Source organism: Rhinopithecus bieti, unplaced genomic scaffold (assembly GCF_001698545.2).
Source record: "Rhinopithecus bieti isolate Rb0 unplaced genomic scaffold, ASM169854v2 scaffold_21542, whole genome shotgun sequence".
Taxonomy (NCBI): Eukaryota; Metazoa; Chordata; class Mammalia; order Primates; family Cercopithecidae; genus Rhinopithecus; species Rhinopithecus bieti.
Window position 1 is genome coordinate 2,345,713 of NW_016810483.1, and position 19,119 is coordinate 2,364,831.

General features: G+C 40.2%; 1 protein-coding gene across 15 annotated transcripts in view; it reads left to right on the top strand.

The window, feature by feature from the left end:
* Nucleotides 1-19,119, top strand: part of FOXP1 (forkhead box P1) — a 639,921-nt gene that overhangs the window by 549,297 nt on the left and 71,505 nt on the right. For all 15 annotated transcript variants that reach the window (XM_017892176.1, XM_017892168.1, XM_017892169.1 and 12 more), the window contains one exon: nt 4,886-5,090. In XM_017892176.1, coding sequence (XP_017747665.1) covers nt 4,886-5,090 — 205 coding nt within the window. The remainder of the gene's footprint in view (nt 1-4,885; nt 5,091-19,119) is intronic.

The window sequence follows — 19,119 nt, forward strand, 5'->3', positions numbered from 1 at the left end:
TTTGCATTCATCTGTTGATTTTGAGCAAGTTAGTTCTATACTCATCAGAACAGGTACCATTTCAATCTCCAGTTCCTCAACAACTGAGATTCCTTGAAAAGTAAGATTTTTTAAATACGTTTAGTGAATTTCTTTTGCAGAGCCCACTGACATTTTATCCCAAGGGTGATGGACATCAGAAACAAATGGGAACTCTCGGTGTTTTTAGGACATCCTCTTGGTTTAAGCAACCCTAACTTTCACATATGTAATGTGAAAGCAGATGGATTATTCAGAACTAGAAAGGAAGGTGGGAAGGGATGTCAAGAGGGAGGGAGGGCGGACAAGCAGGAAGGAAGGAAAGAGAAAGTAGTGCCATGCCTATGTTTTGAAACACAATTCCTCCATCTATGCGTGGTAGGGCAGATTTGAGTTGCCTCCTCGAGGCCAGCAGTTCTTTGAACTCTAGTAGATTTGGATGTTGGTTTATATGTACCTTAAAGGCTGGTAGCTAAAGCCATTGATCGGTGTGTTGGATTCAGTTGCCTTCTAAAGAAGGTTAAAAATATGGAACCTCCTTCATGTTGTTTAAGGCACGGCCATTTGTTTGGTAACTTTTCGTGTCAAGTGAAGTCAGGAAAGCGTATCTGCATTTGAATCTTTTCCCTTAAGTCAACCACACCCAACTTCTGTCCCTTATGAGGCTGGTTTTGTTTTTACTATCGAGACCAGGGCTTTTTCCTCTTAACCTCTCTCTTGCCCCTCCACTCCTTTCTGCCATGACTGCTCAGCTGCTCGATACATACTCAGCATCTCCATTGTCAAAATAGAAGATATCATAACTGAGCAATAAGGAGAAAAGAAAGGATATATATATATATGTACATCAGTGAATGCATTTTTGTGCTTGCAGAATGTCATAGCATGTGTTAATTACATCTTTGGATTTATTGTTGGAAACATGGCAGGGTGTTCTGACACACCTACCGGACTTGAGCTCCAACCTCTCTCATCTTTTCCCACCACTCCTATACTATTAAGTTTGCTCACTAAGGTTCATTGTTATAGTACATCAGTTAAGCTGTCCAAAAGAGGGCAATTGGGCAGTGACAAGACAAGCTCATGTGTAATGTGAAAGAAATGAATGTGGTGATGCATGAAGTGTAATCACTGCAGTAACATATCAGAGACACTGGTAGGTAATTCACTAGTCATGGCATTGATTGATAGGCTTAGCAGTCTGCTGTAACTATTAGCCCCTGCAACATTAGGAAGAAGCATATTTGAAATCTAAGGGGTGCCTCTATGTGTGCCCGAGATGGAATAAACATAAATACAAATATTTCTGGTGTCAGGTTCTTGCAGTAAAGTGAACTACTAGTGTTATTTCCATCTCTCTGAATCAGGAGGTTGGTTTTGTCCCCCCACTCCCTCACCCAAAGTGGCTGGAGATTTCAGTCATGTTGGACTGGAACACAATTTTTTTTTTATCAGAGAGATGATGGCTTAAAACTGATGTCATTATGAGGTTTAAATCAACTTTCTGCTTGCTTGAACATGGTCACCTGGGTATGGATGTACAAGGACAAAAAAAGGCTGATCAACTCTGTTTGTCTTTGAGCCAGTGATACCTAGGGTTGTAAAATTGAGTTCCATGAACAGTAATCTGTCATCTGTCCCCACAACATACATTTTTTAAACCTGTGCCTGCATTTTCTTCTATAATGAAGGGGCCAGTTGTCCTGGAAAAAGAAATGTTGCAAGGCATGGAGGTTATCTGTTAAAAATACTGGTAATGCCCACTTCATAAAGAAATCCTCAAGATTATTTTACATACCTGTTCATGGCCTTACCAAGTTAACCTTAAACATATAAATGTCAAGTATAGGAATAGATAGAAAATTAATATTTTGAAGGCCTTTTTATCCCTGAAGGTTTTATGATATGAAACGGAGGGATATTTTCTGTTGTTTTTAAGGTTATTGTAGGGTCTTCTCTCTGCCTTACGTAATTAGCCTATCTGCTTTTCACCCTGGTCTCTTTAATCATCTCATCCTCCCTAGCACCAGTAATTTCATACAGAAATATTCTTTCAGTCTTATTCTGACCTTTTAATTTTTAAAATGTAAACTCTGGGTAGCAGAAAATTACATGCTTGGTTATGTACCTGCTAATGGATTTGTTTAACTTCGTACTATTATTCTTAGTCTACCATTTTGGAAGAAATACATACTTTCTGGAAATTTGTTATCCATTTAGTCTGATGAGTGACTGGGTTACCTTTTATCTGTCTAACATGAGATCTTAGCTGTCAAGTAACAACACCTTTTGGTAGGTAGTGCTCATTGAACTAACAGTTTAACATCACTAACAATATATGGCATTGATGGAGGAAAGCCATTTGACTGCTTCTGTGTTAAGTGTGATGAGAATGTTCTTAAAAGTAATTATCACATTGCAGTTTGACCCAGAAGTATCGCTGTTGTCACTTAATGAGTTACTATTTTTATTTACCATTTTTCTCTATGGATAATGAAACTGATTTGCCAGCCCATTGGAATAGATGGAGAGTAGAGTAATATTAATGCACCCTGTAGGTATAACAAGTGCTGAATACATTTGTCTTTGTCTTTATTTGCTGGATAAACAGCTTACTTCTAAAACAGCGTTGAAGTTCTGCTTTTCTTCCAGAGAAAGCGGGAGTTAACACAGTTGTCAGAACCCTGTCCTGGTCTTCCCACCTCCCATGCAGCTGACCCAGAAATCAATTAGTTTGAGTTGAGAAATAGGTGGCTTGTTCTTTTCATGCATTTACTCTCTAGAAAATAAAAATAGGTGTCGACTTGTGTGGTTTTATATCAATATGCCATCATCAACAGAGAAGCCTATTAACTGTTGTTTCCACTGAGTAAACAGTGGTCTGAGGGTCACCCATGTGCACAGGTAATTGTTGGTGTGCAGACAACAGTAGCAGGCCTGCTAGCTACAAATGCATCCCACCTGTCTTCAAAAGGTGTTTGAAAATAATAGTCCAGATGCAGCAAAACCGGACATGGGGTTGTGGAGTGACCTTTCCCTTTGTTTAATTTGCCTCCGAGGTTTAATTTCAGGGGACAAGTAATAATTGAATATGCCTAATAACTAAATGCTCATTTGGGACAAAATCCATCAAAATATAATTGGCATTTGATTTTTATGAAGGGAGAAGAAAACCGACTTGTCTGTCGAGGATGCTTCCTAAGAATATCTGACCACTTAATGTATCATTTGAAGCCTCCTTTATAATATATATTAATTGCAAATACTTGAGCATTTGAACATTTTCGTGGAGAACCGTTAGGAGAGACCAACTGTTTTTGTTAACGCTCCTCTCAGAAAGGCGGGGAAGGTTATTGGTCTGCTGTGCAATAATTTACTCCTCTTTGATATGCAAACGATCCACGGTGAATATAAAAAAATCCTATCAGACTCATTTCACAGTTCTTAACCACTCGGATTCTCTGGAGTCCATCGCCTCATTAGACCAGTGCTCTCCAATGCTAGCATAATTAAAATCTTTAACAGTTTAGCAAAGTAAAGATGTTTGGCTGATCACGTTGAGATGATTATCTATCCATTGTATTCTAAATGACAAAAATAAATTAAATTTAGACCTTGGCATTTTTTATTATGTGTTTCAAATGAATATAATGCACACAGCCTTCTTTTTTAATTCAATACCTTAGGTTTGGTAAGAAACATGCCTGTTTCGGCTGCTGCTATATAGTCAGAAAATGGCAGGCTTTCTGGGATGGCTATGTTACAGTTGATTGAAACAATGAACTGCAATCCAGACGTCCACTTCTAACGTGGTATTGCCTTAGGATGTGCAGGGTTTATGATTTCAGTGTTTCTCCCAAGGAAGTTATGTTGCTTGTTGTCGTTGTTGTGGTTTTTGTTGTCATCTAGCGTATTTTTATTCTGTGCGTGTATGGGGTAGAATATTCATTGAGGTGGGATTTGGAAACTTGAGCTACAGAGGCATGCCACCAAGATAAAAACGAAGAGGCCCACAATAGTGAGCTTGGCATACTGATTGTATCCCTTCTTGGGGGAAAATACGGGATTCACTCCTTAAAACCCATGTCCATTTTGATCCCCTTCAAAAAAACGAGAACTTTATTACTGTAAGTTTATTTTACGTTTTCATTTTATTCTGCAATGGTTCATTACCATTGATCTAAGAAATGACAGTAATAACAGTGTTACTTGTATAAAAAGTTATACAGTTTTTCAGTAGACACATCCATCAATTAAGCATGTGGTACTAGAAACCAAAATTAATGAGGAAGATAGGTGTGTTAATGAAATAATCATAGTATAATCAATTTGACTGTTAAAAGTTGAAAAGCATTTCAGGAAGACGATATGAATTCATAATTTATGTCTAAAAGTGATTAATAAAAACTATATTTAATAACAAAGCTATTTGTCATCATTTAAGACTTAAGCACAAAAATTATTCATTTTGTAGTTCATGTTGTCATAATAGTATAGTTGAACAAATTTATTTTGAGCCCTTCTTTGTGTCTAAAACTAAGGTAACATCTATCTACTTTTCATCAAAAATTGAGAAATAACATTTCGGATGGTTAGAGGCATACTGTTGTGGCAAAGTGACTGTGTTTTGAATCCTTTTCACCTGAGTCTTTTATGTGTGATGAGGGCAGCTTCCACTCAGTTGCTCAGTAGGAGGACACACTTTTTACTACTGCATCTGCCTTAGTTGGGAGGGAAAAAAAAACTGCACACACCAAAAAACCCCCCTAACACTAGGCTTTGTTTACTGACTCTTTGATTTAATTACTGTTTGAAGAGGACGGAATTAGCTGTTAATTGATTTAATTATCCAATTTGTTTGTTTCAGGCATGATTCCAACAGAACTGCAGCAGCTCTGGAAAGAAGTGACAAGTGCTCATACTGCAGAAGAAACCACAGGCAACAATCACAGCAGTTTGGATCTGACCACGACATGTGTCTCCTCCTCTGCACCTTCCAAGACCTCCTTAATAATGAACCCACATGCCTCTACCAATGGACAGCTCTCAGTCCACACTCCCAAAAGGGAAAGGTAGGAAGCAGCCACTGAGATAGGTCCAACACTGCCTTTAACATGAGAGGGGTGGGTGGCCCTGCCTCACCGTATCTCCGTGATCCCTAATTGGATCCATGTGACTTGAGTGTGCATATAATTACTGAAGAATGTATTCAGTATGGTTTGGGTGTGAAGCATCTAATTATTTTCACCTTTTCAACATGGAATTAGCACTTATGTAGATCTACTCTCAGCTTAGGAACCCGGGCAGAAGTCGTGTAGTTTCTCATTGGATGGGTTGGATTTCCAGGCTTCCAGGCCTACTCCTTCTGCCAAGTGCTCACTCCGTACAAGCTGAATTCCTTGGCTGGAAGTGCCTTCAGGGAATAGTAGTGTCTGCTGTGGGCAATTTTGAATTATGGTTTGAGAAAACATAGAACTTATGTTACTCTACATTGCTCCCCTTGAAGGCTGGGCGCCCATGTTTTTCATCATTGTGCCCCGGAGCACATGGTCTTCCCCGTATGTATTCTGAGTGAAGGTTTGGAGGATGGAGAGACAGAAGAGGTAGTGGTGGTGGAGGCGGGGGGTCTGTTGTATATATAGTCACATAAACAGACACAGCACAGTTTCTCTTCATCGTGGGATACAGAGTGTAGTATTGTCTCAGCAGCTGTATTCCTATTTAGAAATTAAGACATTTTATTTTTGAATTGCCCTGAGTTTTACATGAATGTTACTGGAAGCTGAGCTTGTTTTAGAGATCCAGAGTATGTCATGTTAGCATGCAGTTCTAAGAAAATCTTTTAATTCATGTTATTGTATTCTTAGTACCCAGAAGCATTAATACCACTGTTGAAGTACTCTTCAAGAATAGAAAATACAGTGCCCCTGAAATTGAAAACTTTTTTGTTTACTATTCCTAAACTGTTTTCTGTATATCTCATAGGCAGAGCTTCCATACACAAAAGTAAAGAAACCTTAAAAGTAGTATGTGACAGGAAATGCCATTTCTATCAGGAGAAAGCAAAATCTGTATTTTGTTTTTTAATAAAAATGGCTCTGTGAAAAAAAAATTTGATTATATATTTCAGTTATGTAATCACAAATATAATTTCATATATTTCTCAAAATATTGAGTGTTTAAGAAGCCTACTGTTTAACTGGATGTATATCTTTATACCAGAAAAATATTATCTGAACACACACACACACACACACAATGTTCGAGTGTAAAACCACGAGTGGTTTCCAGAGATGAGGATAATATATATGTATTAACTAAAATTTTCAACTATCCTTCCAAGATCATTTTGGAATTTCTGAGGCAGACACCGAAGAACTAAAAGATGCGTTAAGCATATTGGTTTACAAGAGTTTGAAGAATAGATAGAAGAATAGAATGGTGGACACTGAGAATCAGTTTGGAGCCACTGGGTGAAATGTGGTTTCTGTTGTTTCCAGCAAGGATAGATATATGTGTCTGGAAGCCAATCTTAGCTCTTGCTTTACAATTTCTTATAATGTCTTTATTTTATTTTATTTTTTTTTTCAAGAAAGAAAACCTCAGGGAGCATTAAAGAAAAGGTTCTAGGCTGTTGTCCTTTGCTATACTTGGTTTTGATGTCCTAAGGTTGATGCGTCCATTTACTGCAGAGTGATTGAATTACATCTTTATCCATAGGCAGAGCAGGAGGCCATACACTGAAAAACGCCGACTGATGCACTTAAAGTATTTGTTGCAATCTCATCGGCTGTTGTGGAGCCTGCACAGATTTCCTGTGACATAGAAAACTCTTCTTGTTTAGATGCGCTGTGCTCAGTTTCATTTTCTAAAAGGTTATGTATCTGCAGTCAGGTGATAGATTAGCAAGGAGGCAAGTGGGAGAAGAATAGCCCTTTTCATGTCTTAAGGCACATTTGAAAGTAAGTGGATCTAAGAGACAGTCTAATTCTGGGAGACTAAGTTTGTTTGAATTTTTTTTTTATGGTCCTTATTTGTCTGCACAAAAGTTATGCTTAATCTTCATCATACTACACACCAGAATTAGAATATGGATCAGAAAAGAATTCAGATTCCAATGAGCCTTAATCTAGATGTAAAAGCAGGCTGAGTTTTCCAATCGTACATGCAAAAAAGAAGCAACTATGGAATTATATGCCACTACTTAATCTCTTGAATCTCTCAGTTTATATTATCTGGTAGGTTTCTAGACATGGCTGGATTAAAAGAAAATTCCGGTCAGCACGTTTTAACTGAATGTAGCTATCAAGACACATGAGCACCTTCAGTTAAAGATAGTTGAGTTTAAACTTACAGAATTGATCATTAAAAAATCAGTTAGGTCTGGTACAGTGGTTCATGCCTGTCATCTCAGCACTTTGGGAGACCGAGGCAGGAGGATTGCTTGAGGCCAGGAGTTCAAGACTAGCCTGGACAACATAGAGGGACCCCAATTTCTATTAAACTTTTTTTTTTTTAATTAGCCTGGCATGGTGGCATGCACCTGGAGTACTCCAGAGGCTGAGGTGGGAGGATCATTTGAGCCCAGAAGTTTTGAGGCTGCAGTGAGCCATGATCACACCATTGTACTCCAGCCTGGGCAACAGAGCAAGATCCTGTCTTTTAATTTAAAAAAAAAAGCAGTTGTTAGTTAGCCAGCTTTGTATACATATAAATCCTACAAGTGAATATTATGTAGCATTACCTTATTAGGCTTAATTTAAAAATCACGTGTGATAACCAGTTAAATACCAAAAAAAAAAAAAGAAAAAGATGTCACTATAAAGGTATGGTCTCACTGTACACTGATCTGCCAATTGTCTCAGGAGTTTCTTGTCACTGCCTTGGATAAGTTTTCTCTCTTACTCATCAGTGCATTTGTGAAATATGTGTCCTTCCAAGCTCTTTGATTTCTGTGTGATATTCTTTTCCCTCCATTCTGATGGGCAAGGAAGAGTCTCTGCCACAGTGAATAACCATCTAGCCCCATGACCTTGATCGCGGCTTAGCAGCTTTAAGATTGCTTTCTGACATGATCTGGGAGTGCTCGATGGGAAAATTTGTTGGAAAAAGGTAGTGTTGTGAGAGTTACTGTTTGTTTTCAAAGTACTGAGATGGCTAATGATCTCAGCTGAGTTGCATATGTATTTCCATGCCATTTGGAAAACTCCTTCTCCCCCACTCTTGCCCCCGTGCATTTTGCTGGCTCCTGTGAGCAGCCACTGCAGTAGCAGCAGCTCTGGGGTTTGGTGAGCTTCAATCTGTTAAGGAGATAAATAATGTGCTTGGCACGACACTCCTACTCTCCTCTTTAATTTGTCTTACACAAGGAAAATTATAATTAAATCATTCAGGGTAAACCCTTGAGTGTAGAGAAGGGAAAAAACACACTTTGGTAAAGATTGCCAATAGAAACCCACTTCCCTGTTGCGCAGGGTAGAGACATTTATCAATATTCAGCACTATTACGGGAGGAGCGGCCCATGTGATTTGTGAGGCGGATGCCAACGTTCAAATCAAGGCTTGTTAAGATCCTGTCCCTGTGTAATCATGGACATTCAGCATCATTAGAATTCAGTACTGGCACCATGCTTCGTGCTTTGATTTTCTCCCCACAGTTTAATAATGTTTATTGTGCTGATTATATATAAATTCATTGGTGCAATAAACATACCTCTGTTGTCAGTGCCTGAGAAAAGTGTGGTGGGGATCAAGTTCAATGGCAGCAGCTAAAGGGTAGCAGCAAGAGGAAGCAGGTGCATTCAAGCCTCTTGATGTCGTTTTATTCCATAGGAACAGAGAGTCTCGACTTCTTAGGGCAATAGACAAAACTCAGGCCTGGGATACCTGTAAATGTGAAGATACTGCCTTGTTTCCCTGTCTGATTGTCTTGCTTTAGGAAATTCCAAGTTTTGGTGTGGGTAAACAGAATCAACAAAATGCAAATGAAACATTTATTAAAATGCTAAGTTTAGTAAAGCCCTTTGAGCTTCTTGGATCAAAGCAGCTATGTAAATACAAATAGCAATTACTATTTAAGTAATTGCCTGAATTAAAATTCGAAATATTACATTGCATTATGGTGCACTAGGGAAACGGATGAGAACTCACATTTAATCAGTTCCTTCTCTGTGCCAAGCACTGGCTAGAGTCTTGCATATGGAGTGATGTCTCACTTTATCCACCTGACCACGCAGGAAGCAGTAAGGATGATTATACCCATTTTACAGATGAGGAAATCAAATAATAGCAATTAAATAACTAACCCAGGGTCATAGAACTGGTGGTTAGTGGCATATCCAAGATCCAAATTCAGGTCTGTGTTTTAGTCTGCAAAGTGGTACTTAAAGTTTTCATTCAGCTTAGAAGTGAATACTAAATTATGATAAAATCAGTGTCCCTAAAATATATTTGTTAAATTTAACTGAAATTCAGTTTGACAAAACATGTATTAACTTAGCCTACTGTGTGCAAATCACTGCATTTAAAGGAAAATACCAGAGTTTTCTCTTTCCTGGCGTATGTTCATATTTACTAGGCCTTTCATGAAGCAGGATAGGTAGGATTTACAAGCTATAAATCATTTTGGTCTGAAACAGCACATAAAGAATGTAAATGAACCTCATGGGGGATTTGCACACAGGCAAATCCAAAACAAGCTTCTTTCCTTTAACGTATCCCCGCTTTTTTTCCTGCCTTATAAATCCTGTGTTTCCTCAATGAACACATCATATGCTTTTTATTCCATTTCAGCTGTCCTCTATAGTCCAAATCAGAAATATGCCCTTTTTTCTCATCCCAGCTTTTTTGCTTTCAGTTCAGCCACCATCATTAGATGTTTTATAACTCGAGTATTTCTCGGATTCACCGCTTTCTAAATATTTGTTCCAAGGTGTCCTTAAGCATTTGGTCAAAGATGTTTCCTTAAACCCTGATCAGTTGGTGGTTGGGCAGTCTCTGCTTTTTTGGGGCATCATATTATTCTCAAAAACAGGGGACCCACACTGGGCGCTTTACTCTCTGGGATCTAACCTGCCCTCTGTCCAGTCACGATATTCCTTGCCTCGTTCTCATCATTTATTGACAGAGCCCTGTGTATTACAGTCGCTTGCATTTTCTGCACTCCACAGTTGGCAGTTGCCTTCAAATAACCCCTGAAGGTTTCCGCCTGGCTAGTGTACTTACAGACAGTTTCACTTGATACACAGTCTCTGTTTTTGATTTGTGGCCTCTTGACATATTGCCATGTATTTGACTATGTAACAATAACATTTGTGTTTACAGGCCTTGTTATTTTCAAAAGGCAAGGAACTTTGAAACATGTACATGTCTAGTGTTGCTTTTTTTTTCTTTTTTAAATTAAATTCTGTGTTCATGAATAAATGTCAGTGCTCTTGGTTTACTTGCTAAAATTCTAGAAGTTAGTTTTCAGAACTGTGCCTGATACACAAGCCTTTAACTGGTGCTTGTTTTCATACTGATATGTAGGACCCGTTGACATTTAAGCAGTAAACTCTAATTCCCATTATTTTGAATAGTTTTTCCTCATTTCAGTTTTGTTTTTGTTTTTTTTTCCAGAAAATCAGAGTACAATTTGTATTTGTTTTGAAGTACTGAGCAAGCTAGTTATTTTAAATCTTTCTTTCCCATTAGAGAATTTCAGAGAACCTGTGGTCAAATTCCCCCAAATTGTCTTCAAAATTGTTACTGCTACTTCCTGCCAACGTGAGTCAAGGCATTTAAACAATCTATAACACTATAACAAAGCTCCACAGATTATGGTCAGCCCGCCCTGCTTCCTTTTGTAAATAAAGTTTTATTGGGACAGAGTCACATTCATTTACGTATTGTCTACAGCTGCTTTGACACTACAATGGCAAGTTTGAGTGGTGGCAGCAGAAACCATATAGCCTACAAAAACTGAAATATTTACTGTCTGACCATTTACAGAAACAGTTGCTGACTGCTGACCTTCACCATTAGCCTGGTATTTCTCAGATTCCCTGATGATGTTCTTATAGGGTATTTGTTAAACTCACAGCTTCCTAGGCCTTTCTCCTGAAACCTGGACTTTGTTGATCTGAGATGGGGTGCAGGAATTTGCATTTGCCCTACATACCCTCGAGTCTTGCTACACAGAGGCTGCAGACCAGCAGCTCTGCTATGACCTGGAAGCTTGTTAGAAACTCATTCTCTGGCCCTGCCCCAGACCTGCATCAGGATCTGCGTTGTAACAAGAGCCTCAGGGGTTTGGAATACATGTTCAAGTTTGAGAAGCAATGGAAGCTGTGTGTTTATCACTGAGGTTTTGACACTTGGAAAGAACAGGACTTTTCTCCAGACACTTGATTCACATCCCAGACAGGTTCTCATCAAAAGTCTGGGCTGTAGTTAAGGTGGTCTGGGGAGCAGCCCACGGGGGAGCCACCATACTGGTTCAGTCCTCAAAACTAGTGGCTTGCCATTCTTACGTGAGCCAACAGAATAGAAATTATATGACTGAAAGGACCAGACCCCATTTGCTTCCTTTCCTTAGGAGCTACCACGAGACCACTCCTTGGCTGTGTGATCACAGGCAAGTGACACAACTTTAAGGTTCTGTTTTGCTCTTGTCAAGGATGAAAGGACCTGACATGTATGGTGGTGATGAGAATGCAGCTAACATTTATGTAACTCTTACTTTGTGCCAGACACAATGCTCAACAGACTTGACACAGGCTTGATACTATACTGATTTTCCTATGTAATCCTCATAGTAATCTTATGGGGTATTCTCCCGTTTGTACAGAGGGTGCAGCTGGGGCCCAGAATGATGTTATCATTTGCACAGGTCACATAGCTAGTTAGTGACTATGCAGGGACTAGATCTGAGATTTCCCTGACCCTCAGGGACTTGCAGTGACTGCCAGATTCTGGTGGCTCCCCTGTGGGCTGCTCCCCAGACCACCTTCACTACAGCCCAGACTTTTTAATTAATTTATTAATTAATTTATTTTTTTATTATGCTTTTAAGTTCTAGGGTACATGTGCACAACGTTCAGGTTTGTTACATATGTATACATGTGCCATGTTGGTGTGCTGCACCCATTAACTCGAGATTTACATTAGGTATATCTCCTAATGCTATCCCTCCCCCCTCCCCCACCCCATGACAGGCCCCAGTGTGTGATGTTCCCCTTCCTGTGTCCAAGTGTTCTCATTGTTCAGTTCCCACCTATGAGTGAGAACATGCGGTGTTTAGTTTTCTGTTCTTGCAATCGTTTGCTGAGAATGATGGTTTCCAGCTTCATCCATGTCCCTACAAGGGACATGAACTCATCCTAGTTTATGGGTGCATAGTATTCCATGTTGTATATGTGCCACATTTTCTTAATCCAGTCTGTTATTGATGGACATTTGGATTGGTTCCAAGTCTTTGCTATTGTGACTAGTGCCCCCGTAAACATACGTGTGCATGTGTCTTTATAGCAGCGTGATTTATAATCCTTTGGGTATATACGCAGTAATGGGATGGCTGGGTCAAATGGTATTTCTAGTTCTAGATCCTTGAGGAATCGCCACACTGTCTTCCACAATGGTTGAACTAGTTTACAGTCCCACCAACAGTGTAAGAGTGTTAATATTTCTCCACATCTTCTCCAGCACCTGTAGTTNCAGCTTCATCCATGTCCCTACAAGGGACATGAACTCATCCTAGTTTATGGGTGCATAGTATTCCATGTTGTATATGTGCCACATTTTCTTAATCCAGTCTGTTATTGATGGACATTTGGATTGGTTCCAAGTCTTTGCTATTGTGACTAGTGCCCCCGTAAACATACGTGTGCATGTGTCTTTATAGCAGCGTGATTTATAATCCTTTGGGTATATACGCAGTAATGGGATGGCTGGGTCAAATGGTATTTCTAGTTCTAGATCCTTGAGGAATCGCCACACTGTCTTCCACAATGGTTGAACTAGTTTACAGTCCCACCAACAGTGTAAGAGTGTTAATATTTCTCCACATCTTCTCCAGCACCTGTAGTTTCCTGACTTTTTAATGATCACCATTCTAACTGGTGTGAGATGGTATCTCATTGTGGTTTTGATTTGCATTTCTCTGGTGGCGAGTGATGATGAGCATTTTTTCATGTGTCTGTTGGCTAGCCCAGACTTTTGATGAGAATTAGATTACAGAGTGGGGTAAGCTTTGAATCAAGTCCAAGTGGTAGCCTCCACTGGTTGTAGCTTGGGGCCGGACCTATCTGTTCAGCAGTAGTTTAGAAGAAGCCCCTAAGAAAATCCCTGTTGCCAGTTCCCTTTGCCCTCACCTCATCTTTTTGCTGGCAAGAAAGTCAGGAGGTTAGAAACCGGTGATGCACAGTGGAGAATATAGAGAGCATGCTGGGCATGTCTTGTCAGGTATATGGGACCAGAAGGAGGACCAGGTGTGGCTAACTGCAGAGGCCTGAGATACAGGTACTTATTTTTGCTCCAAAGCAGACTCTTGGCAGCATCACCTGTCCCATGTCTATCTGTCAGGGAGGTAACCTACTTAGGGCAAAAAACATTCCTGCTGAGGTCAGACAGAAGCACCCTGGGGGGTGAATCAGCGTTTTGTACCCTAAACATGCTGCCTGGTGTTTGGCAGCCATCGTGCTTTGAAGAACTGTGATCTATGTGTCTGATTGCTTAAAACCAATCACTTTTGGGACTTAGAAGTGGGAGAAAGGATTCTCTCAGGGCCATGTGGCATGGTGCCATATCACCGCCTGTCGTTCACACATGCAGGGAGGGCACCAGGAGAAAATCTTTAAAATACTGGCATGCCGTAAGGGAAGGGCTTATGGTTTTTTTTGTTTTGTTTTGTTTTGTTTTGTTTTGTTTTGTTTTGTTTTGTTTTTACTGTTCACTTTGTGGGGTGATTAAACAAAAAACCTCAACCATTATTCTCTAACAGCTGTTGTGCCTTACCTCAATAAAGGGCCTTTTACCATAACACAGCATCATTAGACGCTATAAATCTCTTTCTGTTTATTGTGCTTAAATGATAAATGCTTTCCAATAAAATGACATCATTGGTCTGGAGAGTGATGTTCATTTTCTGAGTTACTCTGAAATTTGGTTGATTTGAATTTTTTTATTGGGATGTTGTATAATATGAATCTCAGCCACAGGCTATTCCATGTCTGATGTGCCAGATTTCCCACCCAAAACCATCTCTGGACCCCCCATTTCTTTCACCTTGTAAGGCAGACATTCTTTTTTGATGCGCCGCTACTGCTGATACAGGTTCTCTGCCAAATTCCTTTGTTGGCACCCAGGCATTTTGCAAGTATTTGCGCTTAAGTGGAAAGGCCTGTGCTCTCTCCTCCCAAATGTGTCTTAGCTTTCCTTAACATTTATTCCACACCAAGGGTGTGAGGGAAAGCGTGTGGCAGGAGAAGAATGAGAACCAGCCTTTTGGAAACTCTGATGGTATTGTCCATGGTACTCGGTTTTACTTTATTACCTATGAAGAGTTGTTTAATTACTCACCTTTACCACTTAAATTAGACAGAAGATTTTCTTTGATGGATATTGAAACCAACCAAAAGTGCAAAGGGAAGTCAAGGGCCTTCCCTTTGAAAGGAAAAGTGGCTTGGAAAAGTCCTATTCTTATAATAAATGACAGCTGGGAGTCTTATGCTCTTAAGCCAGTACTGGAGCCAGATGAGGGGGGACCTATGCTGCAGACTTAAGCGGATGTCATGTTCCTTTTCAAGATTTGCAAAGATGTTTTTTGCACGGTTATTCTGTTTTATTGCTATGTTCACACCAGTGTTACCCTGTAGCCTGGCTCCGTAGGTCTTTTCAAGGGAGCTACCACTCTGCTGACTGGCTCACTGGGGCAATGCAAATGAGTGTGTTACATATGTACAGCATTCCTAAAGTTCTTTATTCCATGCCCCTTTGTAATCAGTCAAGGCCTAAGTATATTATAAACTATATTCTCCTCATTAAAACAATAGTGGAAGCTCACAAAGGGAAATTGTTAATATGTGTTCCAGCTTGTCACTTCTGCCTGTGTGAATAAAGAAGATAACCGTTCCTTTGGGAAACTATTTCAGGAATTGAGCAACAGATATGCTAGCCAGAGAATTCTCTTAACTGTAATTTTCTTTTTTGTGTGTACTCTAAAATAACATCCTGTTGGGCTCCTCAGTGCCACTGCACAGACAGAGCACAATTGCCACAGCCCAGGTGGTGTTAATATGGGACAATCCCCCCGGGCACATGTCGCCAAGAGTTGTACAGCTTGTTCAGTGTCTTCGTCCATATGGCAATCTGTGCCATTCACAGGAAGGCATCAGGGCTGCGCCGGGCGGGTACTGCGGTCAATGTAGTGTGAAGAGCAGGCCTCCACTCATGCAGCCTCTGTTGTGCAGTTTGTTTTATTGTAGATCTGAGTTATGACGCGCACACACTCACATGTACTCTCTCAACCAAGAAGAGACGCGAGAATAGCCGTGCTGGCTTCCTTTCCTCCCCCTTTATTTTTTGAAGCACGTGGTTAACTCAGCAGGTACAATTCTAGTGCATGAAACACGCTTGGTTCATAGAAAGTCAGTTAAAAACACACATCCACATGGACCTTTCTGGGTGGGTGGTTGTGTGTTAATATAAGGACTGCATGCTTTTTACTAGGATTCTTCTAGAAATTAGTGAGTTTTGTTATTCTCGCTCTCTCTTCCCCACCTTTTGTTTTTTGTTTTTTGTTTAGCATTTTCCGCAGTGAAAACTATTTTGGTTGTCCAGTTTGGATTGTTGACCTAATATTGTTGGTTTCGAGGTCTTAAAATGAAAGAAGGAAAGAAAAGAGAAAATCATTATCAGCCTCAGAAATCTGAGAGTAGAACATTGGCTGGAGGTGTGAGAAGTGCAAAGAATCAAGAAAACAGAGATTTCCCAGTGAATAGGGTGAAAAATAGGGACTTTTTTTAAAAAACCCTTTGGAAAATTCACCAGGAGGCAAAAAACCTTCTCCATTTATATACCCAAGCCTTGTTCTGCTTTTGTGTAACTATTTGTGTTCTTGTTTGGTAAACAAACAGACCCCATAGCAACTGTAGCTGATGATATTTATACTACCTGTAAGACTTCCCTAAACAAACAGACAGACTTTTATGACCTTCAAATTTCATTCCTTTTATAGTCTTCAAGGAAATCAGTCTAATGGCAGGCTGGTCTCTCTCTTTCTCTCCGTTGCTTTTTAAAAAGTACTTTGAGGTATATCTTTGAAGGAGCTTTTGTGTATTGTGTATTTTACATCTTGGTTGTGAATGTCGAGTTTTTGAAGATGTATTATGGCAGAAGGAAAGAGAAACCTGAAGTGTTTGTGCAAATGATGTGATATTTGCTTTCAAAGGAGTAGTTTTAGTAATCAGTGGAATTCCGGGTCATACATCTAAAAAGTGAACACTCCACCAAAATCATGACCATAGACCCGAGAATCAGGCAGACATGTATGTCTGTGACTCTACTTTCATGTCTGAAATATTGATAGAAACATTGTGGTACATATGAGCCCCTATATTCAACTTACATTTTTCCATATGAGTCAGATTTATGACAAGAACAAGATGTCTCGTGTTAAAGATCAGTGTGAGAGAAAAATGGCAGTTTACTTTAATTAGAAAAAAATTGACACCAAGAGCTGGAATAATCCAGTGGCGTTTGAATAAATTAGAGGACTGTACAGACAGAAATAAAAAGAAACTCAACAAGGATAAATGGGAAGTTGTCCAAAGTGCAAGAAAAAATGTGTTCCTAAGTGGGACAGAAGTCACAGGACACTTCCAAGGTGTATCCATTGAACCTAACTTAGCAAAGCTCTAACCACAGGCGAGGTGTGGTCCTAGTGTGGGAATGTATCTGTGAGCTGCACAGCCTGTCCTCATGGAGCTGACACTGCAGTAGAAGGGAAATAGAACAAACAAATCATTTACACAAGAAAAGAACTGTTAAGTTCTGGAAACAGAAAAAGTAGGAAAGGGGCTAAGTATAATTTGTGGGGCTGAGGTTACTGTTGGGGTAAGTTGGTCTGGCAAAGTCTGTAGGTGACCCTGGAACAAACGTGAATAAGAAAGGGAAGACCCCCTCCAATCTAAGGGCACATCAGAAGCAAAGGCCCTGAGGCAGAGGCAGACATACAAGATATTTGGCTGCGTTATGGACCATACTGGTTTCATGTTAGGCCACTGTGTTGTTTGGTGGTGTTTAGCCTCCTATTAGAACCCAACATGATTATCACAAAGTAGGTGTTTAATAAAATCTGCTGAATTAAAGGTAGAGAAGAGTTTAACCCAGTTAACCCAGTTAACCCAGTCCAAAGACTGGACTGAAGAATGTAGGCTGCTGTACTTAAGTTACTTGAGCTTGGTGTGCCTCAGTTTCCCACCCCTGAATCGGGTATGCTACCAGCCCTTACCTCATCTTAGATCAAATTGTGAATATTAAATGAGTTAATATATGTTTTAGTTGCTGGGCACATAGTAGGTGCTCAATACTAACTATTGTTAATTATTATTAAAGCTACGTATTGATTCATACCACATGTATTGAGCATTTATTGTATACTAACACTGTAGATTCTGGGAATGGAAAGTTGACCACAACGTAGTTCTTCCCCTTCAGGAGCTCATGGCTAATCAGAGAAACAAACATAGAAACAGACACTTGAAAGTCATCATATTATTAATAACTATGGTGGTAGAAGTATATACAAAACGTAACACAGGGCATGACTTGTTAAAAATGGGCCAGGCGTGGTGGCTGATGCCTACAATCCCAGCACTTTGGGAGGCCCAGGCGGGTGGATCACTTGAGGCCAGGAGTTTGAGACCAGCCTGGGCAATATAGTGAGACCCTGTCTCTACAAAAAATAGAAAAATTAACTGAGCATGATGGTGCATGCCTATAATCCCAGCTACTCAGGAGGCTGAGGCACGAGAATCACTTGAACTCGGGAGGTAGAGGTTGCAGTGAGCCGAGATCACACCTCTGGACTCCAGCCAGGGCGACAGAGCAAGACTCTGTCTCTAAAAAATAAAAAATAAAAATGAACACTAGTGGAACATCATAGTGTGTGTATGTCCCCCTACATCTGCCTCACATGAGATTTTCTAACACAATGAACTCTGTAAAGGAGAAGTTTTATCTCTCTTGTCCATTGCGACATCCCCACCATCCAGCACAGCCAGCCTGGCGTACAGTAGGCACTAAATTTCATTGCAGAGACTACATGAAATGTTCAGTAGAAAGTGAACTAATGAGATGTCTATACTTGCCACTCTTTGGCCACAGGTGCTGTAAGACAGGGGTCCCTAATCCCCAGTTCACAGACTGGTGCTGGTCTATGGTCTGTTAGGAATTAGGTCACATGGCAGGAGGTGAGGCAGGTGAGCGAGTGTAATTCCATCTGTATTTACAGCCACTCCCCGTCGCTCACATTACCACCTGAGCTTCACCTCCTATCAGATCAGTGAGGCATTATATTCTCACAGGAGCATGAACCCTTTTGGGAACCGCACACGCAAGGAATCTAGGTTGCATGCTCCTTATGAGAATCTAGTGCCTGATGATCTGTCATTGTCTGCCATCACCCCGCCATGGGACTGTCAGTAGTTGTAGGAAAATAAGCCCAGGGCTCCCAACTGATTCTACGTTAAGGTGAGTTGTAATATTATTTCATTATATATTACAATGTAACAATAATAGAAACAAATGCACGATAAATATTATGTGCTTGAATCATCCCAAAACCATTCCCTGCCCGGTTCCTGGAAAAATTGTCTTCCGTGAAACCAGTCCCTGGTGCCAAAAAGGTTGGGGAGCACTGCTATAGAAGAACCTGGTTAGCTGTTGTTAATACCTGTAGATACTCCAAACCATGAGAAAATTTAAGTTTCTGCTACAAGTACATCTCAATCTTTAGCTTGCCTCAGAATCCCCCTGGAGGAATGGCTATAAAGTACAGGCTACTGGGCTCCACCCTTAGTGTTTCTGATTCAGTAAATTGGGGTGGGGCCCCCACATTTGCAT